The sequence below is a fragment of the Caretta caretta genome, chromosome 5 (assembly GCF_965140235.1).
Source record: "Caretta caretta isolate rCarCar2 chromosome 5, rCarCar1.hap1, whole genome shotgun sequence".
Classification (NCBI taxonomy): Eukaryota; Metazoa; Chordata; order Testudines; family Cheloniidae; genus Caretta; species Caretta caretta.
Window position 1 is genome coordinate 2786967 of NC_134210.1, and position 17869 is coordinate 2804835.

At 58.9% G+C, this 17869-nt stretch overlaps 1 protein-coding gene across 1 annotated transcript; it reads right to left on the reverse strand.

The window, feature by feature from the left end:
• Window positions 1-11521: 11521 nt before the first annotated feature.
• Window positions 11522-15931, reverse strand: LOC125636702 (uncharacterized). The gene is made up of 2 exons (XM_048850265.2): window positions 14351-15931; window positions 11522-12593 (listed from the first exon to the last, which is right to left on the reverse strand). The coding sequence occupies exons 1-2, from the start codon at window positions 14706-14708 to the stop codon at window positions 11743-11745; spliced, it is 1209 nt and encodes a 402-aa protein (XP_048706222.2). The 5' UTR covers window positions 14709-15931; the 3' UTR covers window positions 11522-11742.
• Window positions 15932-17869: the final 1938 nt, after the last annotated feature.

The following is a 17869-nucleotide window of genomic DNA, read 5'->3' on the forward strand; positions in this document are numbered from 1 at the left end:
CAGCTTGGGTGACCATGATCATGAAATGAGGAGTTCATGAGTCTAAGGGCTTGTCTACACTTTAAAACGCTGGGCCACTGTAGGGCTCCAGGGTAGACACCACCTAGGCCCCAGGAGAGTTCTCCTGTCAGTGTGGGGTAATCTACCTCCCTGAATGTTAGTATCCAGCTTGGTAGAATAATTTTTCCATTGACCTCGCGCTGTCTACATGGGGACTAAGGTCAGCAACTGTGCCCCTCGGGGTGTGGATTTTTCACACCTCTGACTTACATAGTTAAACTGACCTATGTCTTTTGTGTAGAGCAGGCCTCAGGAATGGTAGGAGGGAAAAGAGCAGAATAAAGACAATGTACTTCAGCAGACAGGGTAGGTAAGATCCCTCAGCAAGCAAGTCAAAAGGAAAAAAGATCAAGAAATGTAGCAGTTTTGCTTTTGAACCTTTAATACTGTCTCTAAAAAAAACCCCTATCCCAATGTATAGGAAAGCTAGGAAGTATGGCAAGAGACTCCCCCCAGCCTAACCAGGAGAGCTTCAACAACCCGAACCTCAATAAAATGACATACAAGTGGAAACTTGGTCAAGTTACAAAGGCAATAGGTATTAAAACAAGAGTGCAGACATCATTCTGGGCTGTATTAGCAAGAGTGTTGTAAGCAAGACAGGAGACGTAATTTTTCTGCTCTACCCTGTGCGGATTAGGCCTTAACTGGAGTCTTGTGTCCAGTTCTGGGCACCGCATTTCAGGAAGGATGTGGACAAACTGGAAAAAGTCCAGAGAAGAGCAACAAAAATGATGAAAGGTCTAGAAACCGTGACCTGTGAGGGAAGATTGAAAAAACTGGGTGTTTAGTCTGGAGAAGAGATGACTGAGGGGGACATAAATCTTCAAGTACATAAAACACAGTCATAAAGAGGAGGGTGATAAACTGGTCTTCTTAACCATGGAGGACAGAACAAGAAGCAATGGGCTCAAACTTCAGCAAGGACGGTTTAGGTTGGCCATTAGGAAACGCTTCCTAACTGTCAGGGTAGTTAAGAAGTGGAACAAATTAGCTAGGAAAGTTACAGATTCTCACTGGAGGTTTAAGAGCAGGTTGGACAAACACCTGTCAGGGACGGTCTAGATAACACTTAGTCCTGCTTCAGTGCAGGGGACTGGACTAGAGACCTCTCAACATCCCTTCCTGTCCTACATGTCTATGGCACAGCCTCACAATACTGCGTGCAATCCTGCTCACCCCATCTCAACAGGATGGTGCAGAAGTTGATGGGGTTCAGAGACAGGCAACGAGAGCGAGTAGGGGCCTAGAAAAATGCCCATGGAGAAATTGAGAAGATTAATTTTTAGTTTGAGGCCAGAGCAACACGACACTGCTGCCAGCATAGCCCTGTAGGACGGGGCGTGATCCCTGGCTGACAGCAGTGCGGGGAAAAATCCCTAGTGCAGATGCAGTTCGGTTAGCAGGACGGCACTGTCTCTGCTCTAGGTCGTTTCATTTGGGTGTACGTGCAGTAAGCGAGCCTGGGGAGAGTGCCACTGTGGCAGCCTAAGCTGCACCCACACCAGGAGTGCTTTCCTGGTAACGTCCTGTGCTGCCGTGCTTACCTGCGTCAGCGTCCCACAGAGAGCCATGGCTCAGACTGGGGATCTTACCTACCTTTCCTCAAGGGCACATCGAGAGGAAGCAGATCAGCAATGGCTGGCCTGCCTCTCACACAACAAAGCGGGAATTTGAAAACTGATCAAAGGACATTTTCCTACACATGTGACTAGACTGTGCCCCAAGAAGTCATAGACCAAGACTAGCAAGATCCCAAAAGAAATGGGGGATTTTATCCACAAAGCTATCTAGAGTTTTAATGATTAATGTTAATTAGTGTTGGAAAGGCTATCCAACTTAACGCGCCAGGGTTTAAGTCAACCTCTAGTGATCACTTAGAAAACTACAACATGGGGGGTGGATTATCCCTCATTTGCTTACTGTGAGGCTTCTTGCCCCTTCTTCTGAAGCAGCTGCTCCAGTCCACTGTCAGAGACAGGGTACCACCCTACACGGGCACCAGAGCCAGTCCAGTCCAACAAATCCTTTACTCCCACCCTTTTTCCTTCTGTGTTTAAGAACAGAGGAGACCTGGCCCTTGTGTCAGAGCTGCTGCTTTCCCCCCCCCACTCCGTGCTGCCTGGGCAGAGACGCACGAGTTTCACTTTCTAGTTCTCTGGCTGTTAAAAATAAAACCAACCAACCTGGCAGCCCCGGGGCTAGTTTCCAGTCACATTTCTGGTTAGTGATCTTCAGTTCCTCTCCCCAGCCCCACCCACGGACAGAGGAGACCCCACACCAGTAATAAAAGCTCCAGCATCTTTAATTCAATCGAGAAAACATAGAAATATTTACAAGGACTCTCCCCCTTGCCCCGGTGGTTTGGGACGTTCTCTGCCGGGGCTCCTGGTTGTGAGTGCGGCTGTGTGCTCAGGAGTGTGACCATGGAGTGTGTCCTTCCGCCACCCTTGGGATGCTTCCTGCTAAATAGGGACCCAAGTCTAGAGCGACCCCAGTGGAAAGGGGAGTGAGTTATGGAGCCCAGCAGTGGGAGCCGCAGGAAGTGGTTTAGAGGCCGAGTGCTGGCTTAGTGGCTGTGTCCGAGGAGGGGCTGCCGGTGGTGTGACGGACACTGGTGTGTGTGCGGGGGGGCGGAGGGAGATACATGGGCGTGCACAATACGTAGGCGAGGCCAGACATTCAGGGGCTCTCCTGCACTGTTCTTTACAAGCCAGAGCCCAAGTCAGCTGGGATACTGTCAAATAAATACACAGTAAAACCCAGATCCTCTGGTCTCCAGGCCAGCGCTTCGTGGAGGCGGCTGACTAGCTGATGGCGTGCCCACGCTGCCATCCCAGAGGCTCGGTCGAGCGCCCACGCTCTACACACGGCTACAGCCCGTACCGCTTGCTGCAGGTAAGAGGCAGCTTGCGGGGCCGGCGGAGCCTCTTGTAGCTCGGGTCATAGTAGTTCCACTCCAGCCCTCCCAAGGCCTGGGAGCACCCCCCGCCCCGCCAGCGCCCTCCTCGCTGTCCGATGACACGACCCGCAGCGAGATACCTGCGGGACACACGGTGGAGATGCTAGAGAGGCAGGTGGGTGGCCAGATCAGGCTGTAGGCAAAGGCTGGGCTCTGCCCAGCATCGACACTGGTAGTTACAGCCATGGTAGCTAGGACAAGCGTACAGACAGCAAGAGGGTCACACCCTGCCCTGAGTGACGCAAGTTACATCGACTTAAGTGGTCAGCGAGACAAGCCCTTAGATGCTCCAGGTGACAGGATCCCTTTAAATCCAACACAGGCAGCCAAGGCACATTTAAGACTCAAAATCCCCATCTCCTCCCTTGCCCCAAAATTGAGAGACTTCTGCCAAGCCCGACACTTGCTGGCACAGCTCGTGCTGGACTCCAGGCCCAGCCAGCGAGCGGGGATCATGGGGGAAGACAGCCCCAGCCCCACCCCCCCCAGGAGGCCTGACAGCACCCCCCCGGAGGGGGAAGACCTGAGCCTGCTAGCTCCCAGGCCAGCCCCTATCGCCACGAGCAGCTCACCGGCACTGGCTCCGAAGTCACTGTCCATGCCCGGCCCCAGGGAGGCAGTGAAGTTGGCAGAGTTCAGCGGGGCTGTCCTATCATCCCCCTGCCGTACTCGAAAGGGACCGAGCCCACGGGAGTGGGGAAGGTGGGGTGGCTGGTGCGAGCTGTTCTCTGGGTTCTGGTGCGTCTCTGGGGGAACGTCCTCTTTGGGGTTGTCACGGAGTCCCCGGGCGATGCTCTGGAACTGCTCCCCATGAAGCCAGTCAGGACTCTGGGGCAGTCGCCTTTCTGTGAGCAGCCTGTCTGCAGGACACACAGCTCACCCAGCTTCCACCTTCCTGGGTCTGACCTCGGAGCATTCAGCATCCTCTGCCCCTCCGTGCGCTTCCCACAGCGAGTCCGCTCAGGCGGGGCTCCTGGGGAAGCCAGAGGGTCCTGCACCCCAACTTCGCAGTCAGACGTGACTCTCAGCCAGCCAGTAAAACAGAAGGTTTATTAGACGACAGGAACATGGTCTAAAACAGAGCTTGCAGGTGCAGAGAACGGGACCCCTCAGCTGGGTCCATTTTGGGGGGCAGTGAGCCAGACAACCACGTCTGCACTTCACTCCATGTCCCAGCCAGCCCCAAACTGAAAACCCCCTCCAGCCCCTCCTCCTCTGGGCTTTGTTCCTTTCCCGGGCCAGGTGGTCACCTGATTCCTTTGTTCTCCAACCCTTTAGCTCTCACCTTGCAGGGGGGAAGGGCCCAGGCCATCAGTTGCCAGGAAACAGGGTGTTGGCCATTCTCTGTGTCCAGACTCCTGCACACACATGCCCTCTAAGGCTCTGCAATGATCATACACCCTTACTCCACCCCCTAGATACTTAAGAACTGCCTAGGGGAAACTGAGGCACCCCCACACTATTCAGAGGAAACATTAAGAACAGTCCCACTTCGTCACATCTCTCCCCCCTTCGAGATCGAACTGAGAGGGGTCACTTTAGCCGGTGACCTGGGGAAGTTCGAAGCCACCAACGTTCCCATGGATGCCCCAGCATCTCTCCCATTCCTTGGTAGGAGTTACACCAGGCCCTTCCAGTTCACGCCCTCCCTTAGGTCAGGGGTGGTCGATAGCACTCGCAGGCCGCATGTGGGAAGGTTTATGCAGCCCATGCCCTTTGGCCACCCCAAGAATGTCTCCCCATTGACCATCACCTTCTGCTCCTACTGGAGGTCCGGGGGGCCTGGCCCCAGGAAACTCCACACAGACATATAGGTTGGGGTCAGGAGTGGGAGCCCGTCCACATCCCCAACCATCTAGCTGACGGAGTCTATGGCCTTGGGGCCCAGCAAGGGAGCTAGAAACCGGGGCTTTTCCGCAGAGTCCCCTTGGTTCAAATCTCCAGCCTGCTCAAAGGCAGTGAGGTGGGCATCCACACCCCCCCCCCTTAACCAGGGGCAGCAATTTAGTCTCGAGGTTCCCTGCGGAACTGGCCCCCCGGGATCTATCCCCACTCACCCCGGGGAGGTCCCCTAGGCCTCTCCGCTCCCCCACCGCCAGTTCATGCTGCTGCTGCTTCTGCAGCTCTTTCTCGGGCTCTCGCTGTCTCCCACGGTCCTCTTGCTCTCTCGGACTCCGCTCCAATCCCGTCCGTCTCGATCCCCTGATGGGGAACCCGATCGTGAAGACCCTCGTCTGGTCGGGGACAGGAGTCTTGGCGATGCCTGGCTCCCGCTTCAGCTGCTCCCAGATCCTGCTATAGCCCCAGTTGGGGTCAGGAATCTGTTCCTTAGAGCAGTCATCCTCCTCCAGCTGCACGATTAACTCTGCTTTGGTGAACTTTCCAACGCTCAACCCTCTCTTTTTGCACAGGGTTACAATGTCCTTCTTAAGGAGACGGTGACAGGCCATCACTCCGCTCCTCCCAAGTTGTTGTGGACTCACAGGCCTGTGTGCTCTCAGCTCCCCACGGTTTCCAGGGAGAACCCCTAGTGTGACAGCCCTTCTCGAGGTCACCACCTCTTTGCCAGGGTCGAGCTGCAGACTCCTCCGCCCCTTGGACTGCTCGCTGCAATCCCCAGGGGAACCCTGTTACTGCACAGTCCTTCTCGCTGGTCACACACTCCCAGGGGTTAACCGCCCCCCGAAACCGCTCCTCTCTGAGCCTTCAGCAGGCCTGGTCCTCGGCAATCCCCCTTCGTGTTACTGCTCCCCAGTCACTTACTGCAGGAAGCACCATCCACGGGGTGCAGTACATCCCACCGCTGCCACCAGTTGTCACGGAGTCCCCGGGCGATGCTCTGGAACTGCTCCCCATGAAGCCAGTCAGGACTCTGGGGCAGTCGCCTTTCTGTGAGCAGCCTGTCTGCAGGACACACAGCTCACCCAGCTTCCACCTTCCTGGGTCTGACCTCGGAGCATTCAGCATCCTCTGCCCCTCCGTGCGCTTCCCACAGCGAGTCCGCTCAGGCGGGGCTCCTGGGGAAGCCAGAGGGTCCTGCACCCCAACTTCGCAGTCAGACGTGACTCTCAGCCAGCCAGTAAAACAGAAGGTTTATTAGACGACAGGAACATGGTCTAAAACAGAGCTTGCAGGTGCAGAGAACGGGACCCCTCAGCTGGGTCCATTTTGGGGGGCAGTGAGCCAGACAACCACGTCTGCACTTCACTCCATGTCCCAGCCAGCCCCAAACTGAAAACCCCCTCCAGCCCCTCCTCCTCTGGGCTTTGTTCCTTTCCCGGGCCAGGTGGTCACCTGATTCCTTTGTTCTCCAACCCTTTAGCTCTCACCTTGCAGGGGGGAAGGGCCCAGGCCATCAGTTGCCAGGAAACAGGGTGTTGGCCATTCTCTGTGTCCAGACTCCTGCACACACATGCCCTCTAAGGCTCTGCAATGATCATACACCCTTACTCCACCCCCTAGATACTTAAGAACTGCCTAGGGGAAACTGAGGCACCCCCACACTATTCAGAGGAAACATTAAGAACAGTCCCACTTCGTCACAGGGGTGACCTGCAGCAGGAGCGGGTGGGATGTAAGATACAGCTCTGGGGCCAGGACAGCGTGGCTGGGAAGTGAAGGCCCGTTGCCTTGAAGAGACCCAGCGCCTCTCAGCTCTGGAGCAAGGGGCAGTGGTCCCTGTGGGGAGGTGCAGAATGCGCCCCATGCACCCCTCCATCCAGCAGCAGCTACAGGCATGTGCCCAGTCCAGCACCCCGGCTCCAGCCAGCACCTCAGGGGGACACAGCCAGGACCCCAAGGGGGGGTGTGGGGAAGATGCCAAAAGACAGTCCACCTGCCATCTCAGTACTGAGCAACCCACCTACAGGGGCCTGTGCGGATAGGGGGCAGGTCAGCAGCTGCCCTGTCTCCCCCTCATGACAGTGATCCTTGGGGGAGCAGGAAGGGGGTGGGCACAGACGAAGTTACCCACTTCCCATAACCCAAGAGCAATAGGACACTCCACAAAATGCAAAAGGGCACATTCAAAACAGATGAAGAAACGCTTTCCCACACACACACAACAGCCAACTGGCCTATGGTACTCATTGCCACAGGATGTCAGGGAGGCCAAGAGCTAGGTGCAGTTCAGCGAGGGAGCGGGCGTTAGGGTGACCAGATGTCCCGATTTTATAGGGACAGTCCTGATTTTTGGGTCTTTTTCTTATATGGGCTCCTATTATCTCCCACCCCCGTCCCGATTTTTCACACTTGCTGTCTGCTCACCCTAGCAGGCGTTTACATGAACACAAGACTAGCCAGTGACTACTGCTGCACAGTGACTACTTAGACGGCAAACCCTTTGGGGCCAGGATCGCTGTTTGCACAGCACCTAGCGCCGCAGGGCCCTGGCCCACGACTGGGGTTTCTTGGGTGTTACAGTAGTAAAACAAGAATGCTTAATGCTGGGAAGGGCTGGGAGCCTGGGGCTTCAGGGCTTGGCTGTCTGGGCTCAGGAGGAGACTCCCCTGGGGTCAGATTATCCCACTGCTGCTCCCGCAGGGGGTCTGGTGCCTTCCTCCAAAGCAGTTGGGGCTGCCACTGTCAAAGCAGGGCCCCTGAGCTAGACAGGCCCCAGGTCTGACCTGCGCCCACGTCCCTCGCCAGAGCAACAGGCTGGTGTTCACCACCTGGGGCCCAGTTCTGCCGGCTCCCTTCTCTGTCCTGCCCATCCCAGCTTTAGCTGCTAAGCCTCCTCTCCTGCAGCCAGGGAAAGCGGAGCTTCAGGGTTGCCAGAGGGTCCACAAGGGGCCTGTCCCCTGCCCCCACCCCAGGCTCTGAGACAGGGGGGCTTACACCCCAAATGGCACTGGGGCTGTGTGACACAAGACTGCCCGGGGCCAGCCCACCCAGCAGGGTTAAAGGGAGCAGCGCTAGCTACATCCAGGGAACCGAAGGGAGCAGGGCTGGTACCCGACAGATGTGGGAGGCTGGGAACAGCTTCCCCAAGGATGGGGTGGGAGCTGGGCGCTCCACTGGGGTAGAGCTGAGACAGGGCCCAGGCAGCTCCCTGGGCTGTGGCCCCAGGAAGGGGAGTTGCAGACTAGACAGGAGCCAGGCTGTGCAATCACCGCTCCCCAGTGGTTACTTACCCCGGAGCCCGAGGTCGTGGCAGGGGTGTTGGGAGGCACTGGCAGGGGGCATGCATCTAGGTCCCTGACAGAGACGGTCCCTTGAGATGCCCCAGTCCAGCAGGGAGCCCTCTGCTGGGCCTGGCTGCAGCGGGGGGGCAGGTTTCTAGGGGGCCTCCTAGAATTGCAGGGCAGAGCAGCCCCCGCACTGCAGCAGGGCAGCCTCCGGGAGCACCCAGCCAGCCCTTCCTCAGAGCAAGTCCCACAGCTGGGCCTGGGCCACGGCAGGCAATGGGGCTGCTGGGAGCAGATGCTGCCGTAGCTGGGGGGCTCTGGTCCCCCAGCTGCCTCTGCCGCCGTCTCCCCCTCTGACGGGCGGGCAGCGGGCGGAGCAGGAGCCGCAGCAGGAGCAGGCAGTCGAGGAGGAAGAGCAGAACCACACAGGGGATGAGCAGGGCAATGAGCAAGCAGAGTATGGGCTGCAGGGCCCCCAGGAGCACAATGACCCCCTCCTGCCCTGGGCTGGGAGCAGCCCCCCCAGGGGCCAGCCTGCTGCAGGCCTGATTAAATCTGGCCAGGGAGGTGCAGGGGAGCAAATGACTGTGAGCTGGGAGGGGCTGGGAGTGGAGCCAGCTGCGCACGAGGGGGCCAAGCACCTGCCCCTGGGGAGAGGGCAGCGGGCTGAGGACTGCAGCTGCCTGCATATTGTCAGCCCCTGGGAAGCAGGGACAGGCACCCATATGTGTGGGGCGGCTCCTAGGTTAGGTCCCCCCCTGCAGAGGTGAGCAGAGGGCAAAGTATCATCAACCCCCCCGGCGGCTGAGATCCCGGCCCCGTGCGGGCCCTGGGGAAGGGGGATGCCCCTGTCCCAAGTGGCTGTACCACGGGAAGGTGAGCGCTCAGAGTTCTGTAGGGGAGAAAGGCACCATGCTTAACGCTGGCTGCTCCCAGGGCACACACAGGTCTGCCCTGCTCGCTGCCTGGAGCCCCGCTGCAGGCAGCTCTGCTCTGGCCTGAAAGTACCTTCAGTTCTTAAAGGGCTGGCCAGAGCCATCCCACTGCTTGGCTAGAGCTTCCCAGGGCATCCCTGGCCCCTGCGTGTGTGTGAGACAGAGGGGCAACAGGCTGGTCTGCAGAGCAACTGTGGGTTATGCCCGCCAGCATAAGAACGGCCAGACTGGGTCAGACCAATGGTCCATCCAGCCCAGGATCCTGTCTGCCGACGGTGGCCAGTGCTAGATGCTGCAGAGGAAATGAACAGAACAGGGCAATTATCTAGTGATCCATCCCCTGTTGCTCATTCCCAACTTCTGGCTGTCAGAGCATCCCTGAACATCTTGGCTAATAGCCACTGATGGACCTGTCCGCCATGAACTTATCTAGTTCTTTTATTAACCCAGTTATACTTTTGCCCTTCACAACATCCCCTGGCAAGGAGTTCCACAGGTTGACTGTGCGTTGTGTGAAGAAATACTTCCTGTTGTTTGTTTTAAACCTGCAGCCTGTTAATTTCATTGGGTGACCCCTGGTTCTTGTGTTAGGTGAAGGGGTAATTAACACTTCCCTAGCCACTTTCTCCACACTAGTCATAGACCTCTATCATATCCCCCCTTAGTCGTCTCTTTTCCAAGCTGTACAGTCCCAGTCTTATTAATCCCTTTTCATCTGTTCCATACTCCAATTTTTCTATATATCATTTTTGAGATGGGACAACCAGACCTGTACCCAGTATTCCAGATGTGGGTGTACCATGAATTAATTTAGTGGCAACATGATATTTTCTGTCTTACTATCTAGCACTTCCCTAATTGTTCCTAACATTCTGTTCGCTTTTCTGACGGCCGCTGCACATCGAGTGGATGTTTTCAGAGAACTATCCACAGTGACGCCAAGATCTTTCTTGAGTGGTAACAGCTTATTTAGACCCTGTCATTTTCTATGTAGAGTTGGGATTTTTCTGATGCGCATTACTTTGCATTTATCAACACTGAATTTCATCTGCCATTGTGTTTCCTAGTAACCCAGTTTTGTGAGGTCCCTTTGTAACTCCTCAAAGTCAGCTTTGGACTTGACTATCGTGAGTAACTTTGTATCATCTGCAGCCTATGCCAGTTGGCTGTTTACCCCCTTTTCCAGATCATTGATGAATATGTGAACAGCTCTGGCCCCTGTACAGAGCCCTGGGGATCTGTCCCCTTGCCTGTGAACAAATGATGCATAGACTGGGATCCTGCTCCAGGGCAGGCCAGCCCTCCCTGGCGGGCACAGGAAGAACTGGTGTTCAAAAGGTTAAAGCACCCAGCTCTCCCCAGGCAAAGCATGGAGGGATTTGCACTCATCCCCCCAAATGACTCCTTCTGCCCCCGGGAACAGCTCAAGGGGTGGTGAAAGGTGCCACTGGGCTGTGAATTCTGGGCAGAGCTCATTGCTCATCTCATTAGGCACCAACCTAGCAGTAGGGCCAGCAAAACCGTAGTGTAACTGAGGGGGAAACTGAGGCACATCCCCTTTGTGCAGCAGGCTGTTTAGTGAGATGCCCGCTCTGGTGCTAGGTGTCTGCCATTAGGCACTCAGCTCTCCCAGGGGCAGCCAAGGTGGCAGAGGCAGAGAGCCTGGCATGGGGAGGGCTCCGCCAAGACCCTTGCAGGCTTGTAGTTGTTCTCCTTAGTACGTAGCCCCTGGGTGCACAGACACAGCTATGCCCTGCACACTGCCCCAGTGCCAAGAGCAGGACCCAGGAGTTCTGACTCCCAGCCAAGAGGCACCCCGGCTCTCAGCTGGCTGAACCCCCTTTGTTCCAGCAGGGGAGAGTGGCAGAGAGCTGGGGGCAGCTGGACCGTGCTGCATTGGAAAGGCCTGACTGTGAGAGGGGCTGGTCCCCACAGGTGGGTGCTCAGCACTTCCGAGTCCAGCCCTAAGGGACACCCTCGCCATTAGCCATGTGTTTTGCAGTAACAGCTAGAGGCCCCCCTCAGGAGTCCAGCCCCCAAAAGTGACCACCCAGCCCCTGCCCCACAGCACTTACCCTCCATCTCAGCTTTTGGCACTCAGCAGCCAAGAGGGCATCCAAACCCTTCCTCTCTGCCCCGCGTGCCAATGGTTGGTGGCCGTGCTGAAGGCCTGGCCCAGGTGATGGTCCCTATCGTGGCTAGGGCTGAGCAAGCCCCTATTTGCCTTGCGGTGTCTGTCAGGGTATGAGAGCGGGGGTAGAAAACCCCAGAGCAAGGACTGCAGGGAAACACTTTATTGCCATTTACCAACACAAAGCACGGGGGAAGCCACCAACCTGCAGGCCGAAGCCAGTTTCAGCAGCACAGAGTAGCCACAGAGCCCCCTCCACCCTGCGGGAGTACTGCCCCCCCCATACACACACACACACACACACACACACTAGGCACAGAGCCAGCTCCAAGAGCCCCTTCCCCCCCACAAAAGCCTCCAGGGCCGGGGGCACTGCTGCACCTAAAGCCCAGGGGTCCTGAGCAGGGCCAGGGGCCAGACTGGCAATGAGCAGGTCTGGAGGGATGCAAAGCACGGCCCCTGGCTGCCTGTGGTGGGCAATGCCCTGGCACAGGGCTGGATTACAGCCTGCGAGCCGGCCCCTGAGCATCAGGCCAGTGCAGTGGTAGTGAGGGACCAGCAGAGAGCCTGCAGCAAGGGGTGGCTGTCGAGAAGGGCTGGGGGGGATGCAGGCCTGGGCTGGGGCAGCGGGGGAGACCGGGCCAGCTGGCAGGGCCGTGGAGGGGAAGGATACTGGAGAGGCGAGGCCAGAGGCTGCTGCAGCGGCGGGGGTGGCTGGGACAGGACTGGGAGCAGCCACGTGCACTCAGGATGCACGGGAAGGGCTTGTTGGCAGCACTGGCAGGCCCCATCTCCGCAGTTGCACCCCCAGCCAGAGCAGCGCCTTGGCCAGGCTGGGAGCAGGACCAAGGGGGTGGACTGGTGGTGCAGCAGAGGGGCCTGTGGCCAGTGGGTGGGGGAGGACGGGAGCTGGAGAGATGGGGGCTGCAGTGGAGGGGTGTGCCAGGGCTGCAGGGGGAGGGATGGGAGCTGGAGGGGTGGGGCCTGCGGGTGAGACACTGGCTCAGTGGGGCACCAGGGAGGTGGGGCCTGCGGGCAATGCAGTGAAAGTACCTGCTGGGGCCCCGCTGGCTGGGACAGGGGCAGGAGGGGTGGGGCTGGCTGGCGGTGGGAGGGCGGCGTGGGTGGGATGGAAGCGAGTGGGCATGGATCAAGGTAACCGCCTGGCCCGTCACTCCCCTGGGGTGGTGCCAAGGGCTGCATGCCAGCGTGAAGGGCTTCCCCTCGCGGCTTCTTCAGCAGCCGCAGGACGGGGTGCTCCGGGTCCTTCCTCTTCAGGCCGGCTGACATGGTACCATCGGGGGAGGCTGGGAGGACGGGGGGCGCCTCTAAGCAGGGCGCTGGGGTGCTGCTCATTCTCACGGGGTCACCCTCCAGGCCTGCGGATGAGAAGCAGAGACCGGAGTGAGGATCCAGAGCAGGACCTAGCGATCTACGCTGGAAAGCAAGTGCCGCGCGGGCACAGGCTGGCTGCGTTACGACAACACATGCAGGTCCCAGGCAGGGTCAGGCCCCACCAAGCCGGGTGCCCCCTGGGAACACAACCCCTGGCCCACAGGGTTCACAGCTTCACCCGTGGTGAGGGCAGCTAGGCTGGTGGGAAGCCCCTACCCCCAGCCTACAGCCCCATCTCGCTCGTCTTCCCACGGCAAGGCTGAGCCCCTTCCATGAAGTAGTCGGAGAGCGTCAGGGTGTGAAGGCAATGCCCCACGTCCGGGGAAAGGTGGATTTAGGGAGACTTGTCCAGCGCCAGCTCATCCTACCAGTGACGGGAGGGTAGGAGCCACGTGACACTGGCTGGTTTTCCTGCTGCAGGGATAGCTCTATACACAGAGGCCTGGTGACCTCCTAGCACTGGCTGGGAGTCAGGATGCTGCAGCCTGACGCCCCATGCCAGCGGGAACTGCCCGTTACTGCCAATGGCCAGTGGGCCAATCTCTGGCCCGCAGGAGACTCCAGTCACCAGGAGACAAGAGCAGGGGTCCATGCTTTGCCATGGCTATTGCATCTTGGGACCTGGGTGTGGGGAGTCACCTGAGTAACTCTGCTCTGTGGAGGGTTTAAAGCCCTATGGAAATATGAGGGAGATCCCCCCACCTGAGGGAGGCCAGGCCTGGCTCTGCAGCAGGACAGGATCCTCTGGCTGGGCACTCAGGCCAGTGCTGGCAGAAGGGGCCCTAGCACTCAGGTGCATCTGTTTTTGGACACCTGAGAAGTCAGATCCCTGGGGGTCTCGAGCTGGGCAGCCGAAGCCAGTGGCCATTTCTGGACAGCACTGGCCTGAGTGGCCCGACAGTCACAGGCAGAGGTAGGAGCAGGAGCTCAGCCTGCTGTGTCCAGTCCCTTGCTGGGACAAGGCCCCCTGCCCTTCTACAGCCACTTGGCGAAGCCCCAGTTAAGTCAGGGGCCTCCCTCCCAGCTGTCTGCTTTGGCCAGTGCCCCATTAAAAGCCAGGGCCAGACTGGAGGTGGGGTTTCCAGGTGCAATTCCCCATGCTGATTTTGCTGGGGTGTCCTGCCCCTCGGAGCAGCCAGTCTCGCAGGTGAGATTTGATGGGGCACCTGAGCAGACAGTCACAAGAACTGCCTCAGAGCAAGGCCCTGGGCCGGGCCTGGCTTCCCCTGCTACTCCACAGGGGCCCCGGTACAGCCAGCTGCAGGGCCCCCTTGCTGAGATCTTTGCCTCGGGCTGGCTTGGGAAGATGTTGGGAGCCTGGTGTCAGTCAGTGCTCGTGGGACTGTCTGGACTTGGGACATACACGGCCAGAGACAACTGAAGAGAGCACCAGGCAGCCACCCCGCCCCAACCAGCCACCCCAGTGCCAGCCATCTGTCCACCCATCCCTCCACATATTAATGCCAGGACATAAAGGGCTTGTCTCCATTGAGAAATTAATACACATTAAGGGTGGGTGCAAATTTAAAGCAGAATAGCTATTCTGGATTAGCTTCTCATGTGGGCACTCTTATCCTGAATTGAGTGCTTTATTCCAAGTTTGGCTTTGGAAGTGGATTAAGCTAACTTGTGATAAAGCACTCAATTCGGAATAAGAGCGTCCACACAGGCAGCTAATCCAGAATAGCTCCCCGTGTAGACAAGCCCGAGGGCGCTTAATGGAGATCAAACAGTACAGCACCTGCTAGAAACATCTCCTGGTCTTCTGCTTCTCCACTGTCAGACTCCTCCTCCGTGAGAGAGCCGGCATTGCCCTCGCAGCGTGGGGAGTGGCTGGGGTGCTCCCAGTCACACATCGGCTTGGTGACCTGGCTCCCAAGGATGGCATGCAGCTCCGGACAGAACGGGCAGCGGCCCCGCCCTGCCCTGCCCCGGCGGTCGAAGTACTGCTTCATCATGGCATTGGCCTTCATACAGCACTGCCGGGGCGATCGCCTGACTCCTGCTCCCACGAGCCCCCGGGACATCTCCCGGGCCAGCCGCAGGCCATGCGCCGCCCGGCCTGCTACGCCCTTCCAGACCGAGAGCAGGCTCCTCATCTCCGCCTCCGACCACCCTGGGCCCGCGCCGTTTCGGGAAGCGGAGAGGGGGAGAGGTCAATAACAAGCAGGTGGCTCAGCCAGGTGTGTTAATGTTGCTGGCCCAGCCCCCCAGCTCCACCCATGGCCAGAACCAGCGGCCACCTAGGAAGGCACAATTCCTCCCCAGCCCCGTCTGTTAGCGGCTGGCTATGCTCCGACACAGACGGAGTCACCTGGACACTCTCACTGGACCTTGTGGCGGAGAGTTCCCCAGGTAAGGTGCGCAGCTGCTGACGATCTGCCTGCTCCCTGCCCCAGGTGGGTTCTGTAACACTTTGGTCTAGCTCTGGTTGGGCTTAGAGTGCAGGAGCTGGCCTGGGATAGACAGGTCAGACTCGATGATCCCTGCCTTAACCTGTAGGACTGTCTCCTCTCAGGACAGCCTCAGGCTCTCCTAGCCTCCAATTTTCCTGGCCCAGCTGACCCCAGCCCCCTCCTTCTCTAGAGACGGGGAGAGCAGAACGGAGCGGGCGCCCCACTGACCCATGGGATGGCATTGCTAGAGTACGGATATCTGCGAAGGACGGGCTGTAGACTAGGGAGGGGCTCCCTGTTTGCACGAGCAGCCTCGCCCTGCGGGGTGGCCGGTGCCAGGGCACAGTGGATGGGGACAACAGGAGTACCCCTCTAGGCGTCACCCGCTGCAGGCTGTCCTGGGAAGCAGGGGTTTCAGGTCCCAGGCCCTATATTCCAGCTTCACCCCAGGAGGAAGCAAAGCAGCCCTGCCGAGGCAGGGTCAGCACCAAGAACCCAGTCGTGCGTGGATGCTGGCTGAGCAGGGCCGTGCCAGGTCCAGAGCAAAGCTGACCTACTCTCCTGGGGACAGAGGGCTCCCGGAGGGCCCTTCGCTGAGCCAGCTGAGGATGCCAGAAACTCACTCCATGGGGTATCCTGGCCTCTGGCACCCAGGGTGCTGGTCTGCAGCGCACGGGGCTCCCTGCGTCAGGCACCTCTAGCCCCACGGGTGGCCGCGTCAGTCATTGCGGCCGAAGCAGGGTTTCCAGCACTGTGCTGGAGACCCTCCTCCCCCGGCCAGCCTAACGAGGCAAATTACCACCCACCTCCACACGTGTAGTTGGAGTCCCGCTGGGGCCACCCAGGGAGGATAGAATCCAGGACTTGCTGCAGGCTGGTGGTCAGGGTACTGCCCCGCTTCCTAGCGCCCGCCCAGCCTCGGAACCAGGGCATCTGCAAGGGGCAGAATTTCTGAGTTACTGCCCAGGTAACGGAGGGCAGATCCCCTGCTCAAGGGGAGCCTCACCAAGTCAGTGATCTCGTCTCCTCCGCCTGGCTGGAATTGCTTAATGGCTGCAGGTGGAAGCTAGACCAATTTGGACTGGAACAAGGTGTACATTTTTGACAGTGAGGGTCGTTAACCATTGGAACCAAGGGTTGTGCTGGATTCTCCATCACTGACGAGTTTCAAATCAAGATTGGATTTTTTCCCCTCACAACACAAGAGCCGGGGACAGCCCTGCGTTATGCAGCTGGCCTCTCCTGGGGTTTAATGGCCTCTGCTTGGCGAGGGAGAGGGGACAACATCACCGACTTCCTGTCTCGTCTGGCAGCCCCAGCAGTGGCCCAGGACCGTGCATTGCCAGGCCCGGCACAGACAGCCCCTGCCCCCGGGAGCTCAGCAGACACTGTGGAGGGTGACCAGGGAGAAGGGTGGCCAGCCAAGAGCCAGCTCAGGAACCCGCTTTCCCCTGAGAGCCACAGGCCTTCTGTGGCTTGGAACAGCAGAGACGGGGCCCTGGACGGTGGGCTGGCCAGCAGAGCAGGGTCAGCTGCCAACGCAGGGCCAGTTTAATGCTGAGGGCTGGAGGAGAAGGACAGGAGACAGCCCGGGTGTTATGGCCCTGCTCCCCAGGGGTACCCTGCTGCCTGGCACCCATTGATTTCAATACCTCCATGGGTCTGAGCCCGAGGCACCACCTCCCCAGCATGCAGCTGCCTTGGGAACCACAGTACCAGCCCCCGCTTTCCCGAAAGCGCCGGCTCTGGCCTGCAGGCAAAGAGACATGGCATCACGGGTGCCGGTCTGAGACAGCTGCTAGGATGGACAAGCCAGTGGCCTAGCTAAGCCGTGCCCCTTCCCCTGCAGCCAGTACCACCCATTCCTATGGGATGGGCGGGGGGGGGGCGCACCTGGCCCAATGCCCTGCAGCCCTTCCCAGGGGGGCTAGGCCCCAGACTTACCCTGGGGCTGGGTTCCAGCAGGTTGTCCCCACGCAAGCCCGAGATAGGGAGAAAAGCCACAGTTGCTGGGTTCTTGCCCAGCTGGTGGAGGCAGGCGCTCACTGCCTGGGTGATCTCCTGGTAGCGCTGGTGGCTGTAGGGAGGCTGCGTGGCATCCATCTTGTTCACACAGACGACGAGCTGCTTGGCCGGCAGGTTGCAGGCCAGGAGGACCAGCTGGTTTGGGACAGCACAGCCGGCCTCACGCGGTCCCCCGGCCGCAGGCACCAGCAGCATGGCAGCGCTGGCCTGGGGGAGGCGAGAGCTGGTTAACGCCTGGGCGTGAGAGACGCGATGCACACGAAGCCAGGGAGCCACAGCCACGAGTGCTGGGGCCATGCACCGTAACCACTGCCATCCAGGGCACAGAGCAGTCCACGCCCACGGGAGCCCGGCGCCCGATCTCGTGCCGGGTGCGTGGCTCACGCCCACTGGGTCCGGGTGCTCTATCCAGCACTGGGTGTGGCCACGGGGCAGGCGTAGAGATTCCAATGCAGGGCAGGATGCAGATACCCTCTTTGGGGTGGGATGGGGCAGGGGGTTAGGGGCACAGTGATGGGGGGGGGGGGCAAACCTCCTCTTCCCCCAGAGAAGAGGAAAGAGAGGAAGGAGACAGGAGCAGGCAGCAGAGAAGCCAAGGGCAGACAGCCATGGCCTGACGATGCACCCTGCACATCAGCCTGAATATTTAGTTACTGCTAGGGCCATGTGCCTGTGACCCCCTGTGACGAAGTGGGCCTGTTCTTAATGTTTCCTCTGAATAGTGTGGGGGTGCCTCAGTTTCCCCTATGCAGTTCTTAAGTATCTAGGTGGTGGGGTAAGGGTGTATGATCATTGCAGAGCCCTAGAGGGCAGGTGTGTGCAGGGATCTGGACACAGAG